This window comes from Opisthocomus hoazin, chromosome 13, assembly GCF_030867145.1.
Source record: "Opisthocomus hoazin isolate bOpiHoa1 chromosome 13, bOpiHoa1.hap1, whole genome shotgun sequence".
Lineage (NCBI taxonomy): Eukaryota > Metazoa > Chordata > Aves > Opisthocomiformes > Opisthocomidae > Opisthocomus > Opisthocomus hoazin.
Window position 1 is genome coordinate 19,129,581 of NC_134426.1, and position 13,143 is coordinate 19,142,723.

At 41.1% G+C, this 13,143-nt stretch overlaps 1 protein-coding gene across 4 annotated transcripts in view; it reads left to right on the forward strand.

The window, feature by feature from the left end:
* Window positions 1-12,865, forward strand: part of PI4KA (phosphatidylinositol 4-kinase alpha) — a 71,928-nt gene extending 59,063 nt beyond the window's left edge. For 2 of the 4 annotated variants that reach the window (XM_075434616.1, XM_075434618.1), the window contains exons 45-56: window positions 3,664-3,734; window positions 4,617-4,689; window positions 4,806-4,876; window positions 5,467-5,576; window positions 6,194-6,298; window positions 6,762-6,887; window positions 7,211-7,331; window positions 7,975-8,134; window positions 9,376-9,465; window positions 10,340-10,423; window positions 11,379-11,443; window positions 12,149-12,865. In XM_075434616.1, the coding sequence (XP_075290731.1) occupies window positions 3,664-3,734; window positions 4,617-4,689; window positions 4,806-4,876; window positions 5,467-5,576; window positions 6,194-6,298; window positions 6,762-6,887; window positions 7,211-7,331; window positions 7,975-8,134; window positions 9,376-9,465; window positions 10,340-10,423; window positions 11,379-11,443; window positions 12,149-12,168 (1,096 nt within the window). In that variant the 3' untranslated portion in view covers window positions 12,169-12,865. The remainder of the gene's footprint in view (window positions 1-3,663; window positions 3,735-4,616; window positions 4,690-4,805; window positions 4,877-5,466; window positions 5,577-6,193; window positions 6,299-6,761; window positions 6,888-7,210; window positions 7,332-7,974; window positions 8,135-9,375; window positions 9,466-10,339; window positions 10,424-11,378; window positions 11,444-12,148) is intronic. The other 2 variants (XM_075434617.1, XM_075434619.1) reach the window with 1 other exon arrangement.
* The last annotated feature ends 278 nt before the right edge of the window (window positions 12,866-13,143 follow it).

Here is a 13,143-nt window from a genome sequence, read left to right on the forward strand (position 1 = left end):
GGCCAGTTTCTCCACAGCTGAGACAAGGGAGGAAGAGAGACTTTCCTTATATTGGCGGAGTCTGACAGCCACCTCATCCACTGTTGGTGCGTCTTTACCTTTCCAGTTTACAACTGCCAGTGAGTTGGCATATGAGGAGGGTGCGCTCCGCACAAACTTCCTCCACATGGATTGTGAGCACTGGAGTTCATCTGGGTCTGTGGGTACCTGCTCATCGTCTGTGTCACAGTAAACCAGCTCCCGCACAGCTAATTCCCTCAAGTACTGAATACCCCTTTCCATATTGGTCCACTTGCCAGGATAGCATACAAAATCGTCACTGAAGGGGTACCTCTCCCTCACACCTGACAGAAGTCTCCTCCAGAGGCTGAGGATTTGTTCCTTTTTCCCAATGGCCTTGTCAATGCCCCCATCCCTGGCCAGGGATCCCAGCTGCTTGGCTTCCTTGCCCTCTAATTCCAAGCTGCTGGCCCCGTTATCCCAGCACCACAGCAGCCAGGTGGCAATGTGTTCGCCTGGGTGGCGGCTGAAATCTTTCCGCATGTCTCGCAGCTCGCCCAGGGACAGGGACCGGGTGATGATCTCTGTCTCTATCTCCCGCGATGACCCTGGCTCATTGTCATCCCTCCCGGAGCGATCTGCTCTCTTTGCGTCTTTCTTTAGTTTTACAGGGGCAACTGCTACTGGCACAGGTTGGTCATTGGGCTCAGCCGCGATTCCTGCAGCTGGAGCTGGGGCTGGAGCTGCTGATGTGCCTGCTGGGGAAACCGAGGCAGACCCTGCAGCTGTGGCAGCAGTAGTGCCAGTCGGGGGGACTGTGACTGCCTGCTGGGCTGGAGGGGCTTCAGGGCCAGCTGGGGGGGCAGCGCCAGTCGCAGTGCCTGCCACTTCACTTCCCCCCCTTTCCCCTTTAAGGCACTGAACAGTGTTGAACATGGCTCGGTAGGCATGGGCCAGACCCCAGCACATTGTGGTGATCTGTGTCTCTCTGGAGTTCCCAGGGTGGCAGCACACTTTTTTCAGATATTTTACCAGATTGTCCGGATTCTGTATTTGTTCAGGGGTGAGTTTAAAACACACCGCAGGTGCCCACTGCGCTAGACATCTGCCCATGCTGTCCCACACACCCAGCCACTCAAAGCTATCCAGCCCCGGGGCAGGTCTCTGCACGATGTTCTTAACGACTTGCTTAACCCTAAACAAAACCTGCAACCCATTCAGGAGGCGTAACAGAAGGAGAGTGCTGCCCTGAGCATCCCACGGGTACTCGAAATTCTCAAAAGCAGTTAGGACCAGCCTGAGGGAGAGAGGGGGGGCGAAAGAGTGGGGGAAGGTCTCCCCTTCGGTTTTCCCCACAGACTAGGTTTGATTATTAACAAAATCTAAGACATAGGATCCAAGGTACGGAAATGACTGCAGTGCCGCATGCAAATACAAGACTAATTTCATGCACAGTGATGTTATCATATCATAAGTCGATATCATACAGTACAGCAAAATCATCATCTTAATCCTTTTTCCAGTGATGATGAACAGCATGGCAGTAAACACATACTGCAAATAAGGGTTCAAAAACCACAGCCATCTGAACAAAGTCAGCAACATTTTTACCGGCGACTATTTAACTAACACAGAAAAATGCCTATAACAAAATGTAACAAAATCTAAGAAAGCAGTTTTTACACCCGCTGCTCAGCCCTGCCGTTATCCCTGCCCCACGCTTGGGCGCCAAATTAATGTTTTGGTTTCGGCTGCCGCCGGCAACAAAAGCGCCACGCGGCCGCCCCTCCCCCCGCCGGCGTGCGGAGGAGAATGAAAAGAAAGAGGCAGAAACTGGTGGGTCGGGATAAGGGCAGTTTAACAGAACAGCAAACAGAGGGAAACAGGAACAAGAACGATACAAATAAAGAGAAAAACACAACAACGAACCGTACGACCCAGACAGCCGCTCTCCCGAACAGCACTGGTGCCGTGCCCCCCCCCCCCCCTCGCCCACCGGAACCCAGTGTGATGTCACATGGTATGGAATACCGGGCTCTGTTTGGCCAGGTGGGGTCAGCCCCCACCCCCTGGCTGTGCCCCTTCCTGGAGTCCGGTGAAAATTAACCCTGTCCTGGCCAAACCCAGGACAGTTATCAACATTTTGTGTGGAGTTTAAAAACAAACAAAGAAAACAAAACAAAAAAAACACCACAAAACCAAAAAAACTCAAGCACAGGTAAATGGTTTACCTTCTGCTGAAGCTCCATGAAATTGTCTTTTCCTGCTCTCACAGAGATTTCATTGTGCAGTGTAATACAAAGATGATTGTACTTTTTGCATATGTAAGTCTCTTTCCTTCATTCCTAAATTGTGGTTATGGAGAGAGATTTGATGGCATAAACATTGGATTGTTGATCTCTTAAAACTGGAAGTCCTGCTCATAGAGACGTTCTCCCTGTTGTCTGTAAAGACTACAGTAAGATATGTAATTTCACTTTTATAAAACTTGCCAGTGGATGGCAGCAACTCAGCACACAAGCTCAAAGTCTGTAAGTGTGGTTTCATTGCATATTTTTAAAACATTGTCTGGTATATGAAAGTATTTGAAAGTCATATAAAATGTATGTTCTGGACCTCCTTTCAAATGAAGCTTTGCAGACCACTGGTATAAGGGCGTGAGGCTAAAGGACCCTTACATCACAGAAACAATCAAATTCTAGGTGCCTTCTATGTGCATGTTAAGATGTTTTCACCCAGTAGGATGAGTTAAAAGGGGTGATTAGGATCTGAGTATCTTGATATTTAAAATTAAATCAATCCACTGTTTGTTAGTATGAAGTCATAATTAAGCAACAGATAATAATTGTGCTTTGCAAGCATTGCATTTTGCACCCCAGCTTTAAGATGAGTCTCGTTTTTGTGCCTCTCCACTGTAAAGACAACATAGAGGAGATGCTGTTTGCTTTGTAGATGGCAAAAATGAATGAATGTAGCATCTGTGCTGATTTCACTAAGTGTTATGTTGCTGCTTCAGTGATCTGCTGTACTGCTTAAAACGAGAGCGTAAGTAATACTTTTCAGTTGTGTGCTGCTACACTAGGTGAGCATGCAACTGTGTGGCTGACTTCAATAGGTGGTTAACACAAGTGCCTGTGCAAACTGGGTAATTGTACATACTAATTGTTAACCATGTTACCAATTATCCAGTTAACACCTGCAGTCATGCTATGTGAACAAATTAGGTGTGTAATTGCACAGGCATTTTGCTGGCTTGTCCTTTTCCAGTTAGCAGCATTCTTATTCTAGAATACGTTCCACAAGGGAAAATTGTATTGGTATAACTATAGCGGTGCTTACAACAGCATAATTATACTCAGCGCTCTGTATAAGGAAGAGCCTTTATATATGACATTTGTGTCTCTGATGCTGTTTGGCTTTGTCAACAACCTGTATGTCAAATCAATGTTAAATCTACAAAGCAAAGACTATAACCTTCATTAAGACAGAAAATGTTCTGGTTAGATGTCGAGCCTGTAAGTTCCGTAGAAATGGTGTGTTAAGAGATCTTTGTTGTTACAGGAAGAAACATTTTTAGTGAAGTTCGTATAAAGATGAAACAAATTTGAGGCTAGTGCATAATATATAGTATGCAGATAAATAAAATATCATTCATCTTTCTAGGCCATTCCCTAAGGGAGATGAAAGGAAAAAAGCTTGTTTGAGTGCTCTGTCTGAGGTGAAAGTGCAGCCTGGTAAGAAGTGATTTAATCATATAATATAGTGGGCTTTTTGTATTCAATAGGAGTACTGTGTTTTCTGCAAGCAAATCTTGAAATCTTACAGGTGGCAGCTCTGAATTTTGGTGCTGGTGGCTGTTCTTCTGTTACAGTTGGATTGCTTCTCTCTTGAAAATTCAAAATTCAAATATTTTTATCCACCCAATAATTCCTGTATGGTGCATCAAAACTTGCCCAAAAGCAAGTTAGATAGTGCACATCATGGATAAAAGTAGAAGCGTATGTCTGAAGAGGGAAGATAAATAAGCTCTATTTTTTTGGACCACTTTCTTTTTTTAAAAAGATGAGGCACATTTGAGAAGTTATGTTATCTCGAGAATGAAGCGTGTCCAGTTCCTTTCATTCTCCTTTTTCTCCCGTCAGGCTTTCCCTTGAAACATTGTTGCCTGAAGGTCCTTACAGATCCTGAACACGTTTTCCTAGTCTGAATCTTCTCTTTAAAATGGAGTTTGATGAAAACTTTTCCTGATCTCTGTCTTAACAGGTCTCGGTTCTCCTACCATGCGCTGGTTGCTAAGGGCCCTCCCTAGTGCACTGGGGCTTGCTGCTACATCTTATTAGGGACTACTGTTAGAGAAGTCCTGTCTGTATGTTTCTGTGGTACAGATTCTGAAGTATTAGTTCAAAACTGTATTCTGTTAGTTTCTGGCAACCACTCACTAATGGAAAGGATACTGCATCCTTCATGGCTCAGACTGTAATCTCCAGTTCATCTCTAACATTTATTTAATTCAAAACTATGTACTGAATTTATAGACCCTAACTTCAGTTATTCTTCAACTTTCATTGTCACACGAGCAAATGGATTTGTTCTCAGCTGTCTGCTCCGTTTTGCAGGCTGTTACTTGCCCAGCAATCCTGAAGCTATTGTTCTGGACATTGATTACAAATCAGGAACTCCTATGCAGAGGTAACATGCTCTTGTTGTCTTCTCCTGTTAAGTTAATCCGTGATATTTAGGTATTCTTCTAGAGATTCTTGTCTGACTAACTTGCACTCATCATCTTTGTTTTTATTACAATTTAGTGCAGCAAAAGCGCCCTACCTGGCCAAATTTAAAGTGAAACGATGTGGAGTTAGCGAACTTGAAAAAGAAGGTTAGTAACTGTGTCTTAATCATTGACACTACTAATGAAGAGTCAGCAATTCCTTTAAAATTGCCTGCCTTCAGTGACCTGTACTGCTGCAGTAAAATTAGTTCAGTGTTGAACTTTATCTGCAGTGGTTCAGCTCAGAAATGAAACAGAATCAAAAGAAGAGAGAATAAATTCTGAAAAAAAAAAATTGCAAAAAAATGGATTTAAGTCCCAGGAGCAAGCCACATAGGTATCTTGAAGAAATGTTAAGAGTTACTTTAGACTAACACATAAATTGGTTGCCTTTCCCTGGTTTTTAGACTGTAACAAACTCCAGGTTTTGGCAGTTTTTTCTCATAATAACTTTTATGGGATGATCTAGCTGACAAGCTTAATGCAATCCAGGCATTTATCAGGTAAATCATGAACACTATTTTGATATGTTCCAGTATACAAAAGGAACTATCTTATGGCATTCACTTTGCAGGGCAGAAATATCTGTAGTGCACCTGCAGTGAAATGTTGTGGTTTTGAGTCCAGAGGGCTTGTCATGATAGATAGTTACTAATTAAGCTCTGCGTCTGGGTTTTTGCTTTATGTTCTTCTTGCAGGTCTGCGTTGTCGTTCTGATTCCATAGATGAAAGTGCAGAAGAAAGGGTGGACAGTAAGAAAATCTGTTGGCAGGCAGCTATCTTTAAAGTGGGCGATGACTGCAGACAGGTACAAAGCTATCAGGCTTTGCGGTTATGGAAGACAGATTTGTAGGTGACAATAATGAAGAAGAAAATAACTTTAGTATAGAATTTTTTATTTTTTTTTTAATATTTTGAGAATTGCCAGTAGGTATGGACTGAAGGAGAGAACTGTGTTGTACCCTAGAGAAATTCTGGTTTGGAAGCAAAGGCCATTTTTTCAAGACAGTTTACCATAACTTAAAATTCTTTTTCAGAGTTTGTGTTTCAATTGAACTATTGGTAACATAGCAGTGGTTTCTGAGGTGATATCTTGTACATGAAGCTTGATTGTTTTGGATTTAGGGGGAATGCTAGCTATTATCCCTGGAGTTATTAGTAGCCTCCTTATCAAAGAATGATGGAAAAATTTGTTCTTCATAGGTCAGCAGTTAAATCTTCAGTATTGCTTGCTACCCACTTAAACAGCGTTTATCTTTCCCCTTTTTGATTTCCCCCAGAGCCACAGTGCATGCACAAGCACACATCTGCAGGCCTGCTGGGGTAACATAATGTTCGCTTCAGAGTTCTTCAGAGCATATTTGTAATCTAACTTATGATCTGTAACCCCCGTAATGCTTGTGCAATTTTTTTCTTGTATAACAGGACATGTTAGCTTTACAAATCATCGATCTGTTCAAGAATATATTTCAGCTGGTAGGCCTGGATCTTTTTGTGTTTCCGTACAGAGTGGTGGCCACAGCGCCTGGGGTAAGTGGGCAATTAACTGTATTGCTGTAGAAAATTGTTCCTAATTAAAAGACTTTCTCTTCCAGCACATACAAAAATTCCATACTGCAGGGAAATACTGCCCACATCACTTATGCCAAATATTTGGAGTAGCAGTGACAAAAAGAGTCTTTCCTCTCCTGCTTCCTGCTTTTCTAAAGCTTTTGCCTCTGAAATTTTGCTGCCTGTGGTTATTTATGTCTTCTGTTTGATTTTTGGGACTACATTGTTCAAGTCAGTGGAAAGTCACAGAGCTTGTTTTATGTTGCATAGAAATCCTAAAAACATGGATATACTTTTTTTATTAATAAACTAGAAATTCTGTATTTGGTGATCTATAGGCTTCCCCACATTTCCCAGGGGATCTGTATGACTGCCAAGATCTATGAGCAAAATGTATGTTGGGAGCATGCCTCACAGACCTGTTTCTCTTCTTCCCCTTCAGTGCGGTGTTATTGAATGCATTCCTGACTGCACATCCCGTGACCAGCTGGGCAGGCAGACAGACTTCGGGATGTATGATTACTTTACAAGGCAATATGGAGATGAGTCTACCCTTGCATTCCAGAAGGTAAAATATCAGTTGGCAAGCACAGCAAAATCTCAACTGCGAAACTTTCTAGCTATAAGGAATACTGACAAATAATTGGATAATGACTACCATAATGCTGTATCTGGTTTCTGATGCTGATAATCCATTTTTAGCTATGAGCAAGTTAGCTAAAGAAGTTACTGCAGCTGTAGATGTATGGAGAATGTCATTGAACATTGCTTCAAACTAATCTTGAATGGCAAAAAAAAACCAAACTTTCTTCAGCTGTATCTGCTCCTTGGATGGAGAGTTATTAAATTCTCTGTGTTCTTCTAATTTGTTTTAACTTTTTCTTTGTACAGGCTCGCTATAATTTCATCCGCAGTATGGCTGCATATAGTCTTCTCCTGTTTCTGCTCCAGATTAAAGACAGGCATAATGGCAACATCATGCTGGACAAAAAGGGACACATCATCCATATTGGTCAGTCATACCCACATTCTAATTTCAGTAGTTACCTTTTCTTTCTGCTGTAAAGCGTTGCTTCTAGACGACAACAAGCTATTTCCGTTCTGAGATCAATCTGTATACTGATTTCACAGTTTGTAAATATACGTGGGATTTTTTCATGCCTGTTTAGTACTCTATGTATATTTGTGTTGGCTGCTTCTGTGTAAATTTAGCTTTGCAAAGTTTTACCAGCTTCAGGAAAGTATATACACATATGTATGGTTTATGCATGCATATGTACTTATATATGTGTAAATATATAAATGTATCTTTATGGTCCTTTCATCACTCTATGGGCATTAATAAAATTTGACAAGTAAATTTATATGATTGTGTGAAGCTGTTAGCCTCTGCTTTAGCTTTGCTGGAACTGTACAGATGTTTCAGCAAGAAGTTTATTTGATGTCATCATTTGTAAGCCTTGTCTAATGTCATAGTGATGATTCTTTTGTTGGTGTTCTTACACTTCACCAAAGCTTTTCTCCAGCTGGGGTTGACATGTTGGTAGAAAAAGTAGGTATTAATACGTGAAATCCATCTCTCCTTTTGTGTGTCAGGTTTGACAGTGCGCAATTAACCAACAAAATTTGTGAGGCATCTTATCTTTTGTGCACAGATTTTGGATTCATGTTTGAAAGCTCACCTGGTGGAAACCTGGGCTGGGAGCCTGACATTAAGCTGACTGATGAGATGGTGATGATAATGGGAGGAAAAATGGAGGCAACTCCATTCAAATGGTTTATGGAGATGTGTGTCAGAGGCTATCTGGCAGTCAGGTAAGGTGTTCTTAACTGCTCAAAAGTGGAAGTGCTTGCATGCCTAAAACCAGATGAGAAGAGAAGTAATAATAAATGTTTGTCTATAGGGGGTCTGAGCCTCTCAGACTGTCCTGGTACATCTTGCAAACTTTGAAACAACTTAATAATCCTGCAGTTTTAAAGCCTAACTTTGTGGGCTTTTTTCTGTTCTTATGTTGTATTTGAAAATTTTCTGTATTATACTTAATTTATAAATATGATGTTACACGCATTTCCTCACATGTTTTAGTATGCAGTTAAAACTCTGCAGTAAGAAATTACAGGAGAATTAAAATCTTTCTTGTTTTCCCAAATAGGACAATCACAGTAATCGCCATTTCAGCTAGAGTTAATTAGGTAACAGATGTGAAAAGTGCTACGATTTTCTGTTGTAAAACATGCAGGCGTTTGGGTAGCTCAGCTTTTCAGCTGTGATTGCCAGCCAGTCACTGTAAAGATTTGCAGCTTTACCTTGCACCATACCAAGCAAACAAGGTTTGCTTTAACACGCAGGAGCACTAATAAATCTATATGAAGAGGATGTTGCATGTGGGTAGGAGGAGGACAGTGCAGTAGAGTCTAGATAAAAGCTCATTCTATCACGAGTATGAAGTATTATTGATGTTATCTTACAGAATCAAAGTTTCTTCAGCTAGTAGCCCCAGAAGGGGCTGTCTTGGAGTCACAATCAATTTGGTTCTTTGCAGGAGAGCAGTCTGGAGAAAGTTTTGTGTCAAGGCAAAAATGTCACCCAAGTAGAGTACTAGCTTGGTAGGTAATAGAAGTTCTAAATGAGAGGAGAGGAAGGAGAAGGAAAGCTGGGCTGATATAGGAAAGAATTATGTGGAGTAATTAGGTATTAGAAGATATCCGTTACATTGGTACTGATGGTTTCAGCCTTGTGTACTGTTTTGATGCACTGATTCACCTTTCTGATGCCAAAGAAGTGTTTACTAAAGCATTGCTTTGTATAATCCTCCTTGAGACTGTTCATCTTTGCAGCATTCTGAGTATCTGGTAGTCCAACATCAAGGAGTGAAATTTAATTAAAGTGACAGCAAGGGTGTAGCTCCACCAGCAAATGTAAGAGGATTATATGTGTTGATTTAATTACAGAAAAAGGTGTGATCCAGCTCATTGAACTCCTCAGCTTGCCTGCTTTACCTGCTGAGGCTGCAGAAGTTTGAGTGCTGTAACATTTTTGTCCTCTTTTTCTCTAGGCCTTACATGGATGCTGTAGTCTCCCTGGTTACGTTAATGTTGGATACAGGGCTGCCCTGTTTCCGAGGGCAGACAATCAAGCTGTTGAAGTAAGTCAGCATGTGTATGAACTGGAAAATGTTCGTGTGTTCTTCACAGAATGTATACTGTCACAACTTGTGCAGCGAGTATAGGCGTCATGCTACTCGCATATCTTCAGTGTCTTAATGTTGTAAAAATGGTAACTTTTTCTTATCGAGTATCTCAGAAAGTAGGAATTCCAGGGGCCTTTTCATAGAATTAAGTTCAAACTGTTCAATGACTGTGCAAGTCATGTGGACTATCTTAAAGTCTGTAGGACTAGCAAAATAAGACTGGAAAGAAAAGATCTGTTTTAACTGAGAGGTAATGTGTTACAGAGTCTGATACCCTCTGAAATAGTGTGGGACTCTGAAGAGCAGCCACTTAAAATTTGTTCCACAGATAATGCAGTCCTGAATGGGACATGTTGTGACACCCAGCAGCTTAGGCAAATAGAAATTCTAATGTGACACTTTAAACAGCCCTTCAGGCTTATGCCTCAAGAGTTAGCTCAGCATTCCTGCATAGAACTTCCTACAATTTCCTAAAGATAAGCACAGATTCATAAAGTATGATGGGCTGGAATTCAAGGGCACTACTAGGTACAAAGATATTTTGAAAGCAGCAGCTGCCTAGAAAGAGGGGTCTGCTGTTCCTAGAGTTACCACTAGACTGATGAAAAGTTCACAGTCTCTGTCTCCACTAGAAGACTAACGGCAAGTGCTTAATTACAGAAAATTACATACAAATTACATAATTTGTATGAGGTAGTCTCACAGGAAGTAGGTACTTGCAGCAAGTGGTATCAACACCTGGCTAAGCTTCTGCAAAGACACTTTTGTGTCATGCTCAAAGGAAACCTCACTAATTTTATTCTTGCTTTTTGTGATTTTCTGCATATAGACATAGGTTCAACCCCAACATGACTGAACGGGAGGCTGCAACTTTCATCATCAAGATCATCCAGAATTGTTTCCTCAGCAACAGGTGTGGCCTTTATGCATGTCTTCTCTCTATGGCTAAAGAAACGTCATCAAGCTTTGAGCAGAGCTAAAAAGTAGAGTTTTCAGTCAGATACCAAACATTTTTGAGTTGATATTTAGATAATGCAGGATAGCAGCTTTGCTTCTGAACATGCTGCATTCTTCCTTTTACGCTGGGAAGGAAGGCTTAAGCCCAGGCTGGTCAAATAACAAGGCTGGCTAGTTTAAAGAGTAGAAGATTTTCTGTCAGAGTGTAAAGAGTAAAGAATGGTATTGAATGGCAACAGGAATAGCATGCCTTCTGGTTAGAATGAAGAGAGATTGATCTTGAAGCTTGTTACCTTTTGTTTTTAAGGAGAAGGTTCCTTAAAAATCAGTATGCATGGTCCATTGGTCTGAGTAAGAATGAAGCTGAAACAGGAGTGACTTTGAATTCAAAGTCCTTTTTATAATTGCTTGTAGGCATTAAGTTGCCTGAATATCCTCCTGAAATTCGAAGCTGCTATTCTGTACAAAATTGTATTTGACTCTTCTCTAGCAATGCGTTCTAATCTTTCTACTAATTTTTTCTTCATGACTTGATACTACATTAACATATGAATCATTTTGCTAGACCAGATGTTACTTATTATATAATATTGGCTAGGGAAAATGCCTCAAGTAGAGAGCACTGGCAGTGCGGTTTCTTAATGTCTTTGTAGCTGGGCCATGTTTATTTGTCATCTACTATAAAGTGTATTGAATGGAATAATCAGGCCTGTCAGATAATTAGCAATGTAAAAATCAATATAATCACCAGCTGTGGGTTTTTTCCCTTCAAGTACTTGAATAGTTTGGTATCTTGTGCAAAACTTTTGAAAGGAAATGACACATAAAATGTAATTTTAATACTTCTAATACTTTAAACACAATAATTTAATACTTAAACATCTTAAATGCATGTTTTATTATTATCCCAGATCATACGGACTTTGTGGGATATATTGGAGAGTCAGCTTGAGACCAGTAAGGCTGACTGGCTCAGGTATAGCCCTGCTAGAACTGGATTGGATTTTCTAGTGCCTGCTGGTGCATCTGCTCAGGATGTTAGATTAATATGGGGGGTTACGACGGCAGTCACACTGCTGTGGGAACGCCCAGAACCAGCTTAGTTCTGACAAGCGTGAGCTTCTCTACCTGTGGCATGGTTGGTCTGTGACCTGAATGAGCTCTGCCCATGGGTGACCGAGTTACAGATTTGTTTGTTCAGTCACGCATCAGAGATGCTGCTATTAATGCTGTTATTTCCCCTGTGCTTTTATTTTCATTATTAGTGTTCTCCTTAATTAAGATTACTTCTATTTCCGTATATTCCTGCCTCCATGCAGCTGTGATGATCTTGCTTCATTCATTATGCATTTCCTTCTTGTAAAACAAGCTGCCAACGTAATGTGAGGTGCTTCTGGCTTATCCAAACACAGGATCCAAGCTGCTGTTGCTTTTGCCGCACTAAGAAGCATGGAAATACTTTTTTTTACCTAGTTTAAACAAGAGCAGGATGTTTTGTGCTGTTCATAACAGTAACTGGGCCTTCACAATGCCTTCAAAGAGTGTAGGGCTATTTTTATTAGCAGCTAATTTCCTTCACCTGTGTTTTGTGTCTGTGGGGTCTGGATGTTTGTTTCTGTGGCGATGGGCGCAGTGTTTTTTTAAACTTTTACTTGCCTCTGGCTTTGTTTTTCTTCTCTAGGAGCAGGACGTATGACATGATCCAGTACTACCAGAATGACATCCCATACTGAGAGCCGCTACAGATTCACTGACAGAGTGAAATGTGCAACCCTGTGCCCTCGCTCCAAACTTGTAATAAATAGGAGATGCTCAATCACACCGTGCTACCTTCCATCTTTTGTGTATGTGTGTGTACACGTGGGTACCTATTTCCTGGACATTGCAATAATCAGTCAGATTCATTCCTTTCATTCCTTTACCAGGTTATATATATTTCTGGTTTTCCCTGCATTTTTGGAGCTGGGCTGCAATCACAGTATAAGTTGTACTACAGTTATGAATGTGTGAAAGAGGTCAGGCTTGTGGAGTTTGATCATTTTTCATGCAATGCAAGGATTTGATAATACCTTTAAAAAGTTGGGAAAAAAAACCCTTTCCTGCACAATCACACAAATGCCATGGAAGGGAAGGGTATGAATTTCTCTTTGGAAGCAGAAATGTTGACTTGTCCTAATTTTACTGCAGAAGAAGCCTGATAATCATCCAAGGTGGTGATGTCTGTGTAGCTGTGTTCATACTTTGCACTGTACATAGTCCCTGCTATGTGGTCAGTATTTCATATGTACATGAAGAATGTATTTTTTCCTTCTGTGTGTTTTAAAAAAGAGACTCTACTGAAGATATATTTAATCTATAAAATGTAATAAAAGACCTTAGACTTTGTGTCTGTTGCAAATCTTTTGCCATGCGCTGTTTTAGTTTATACACTACATCATTCTGCACGTTTGTGTACTGTTCGTTATACTGTGACCTTTCTTTCTACTGGAGAAATCAGATTTCTTCTTCAGCTTCTCATCCATCCAAAATGATATTGTTTATTCATAAATGTATTGTGCAAGACTCGTACGGAGGAGCTGAGCCATACCACTGCGGCCGAGCTGCCCCCCCGTGCCGCTCCCAGCGTAGCCCCCCGGCTGGGCCACAGGCCTTGGCCACACGTCTTTCGTTTTCTGC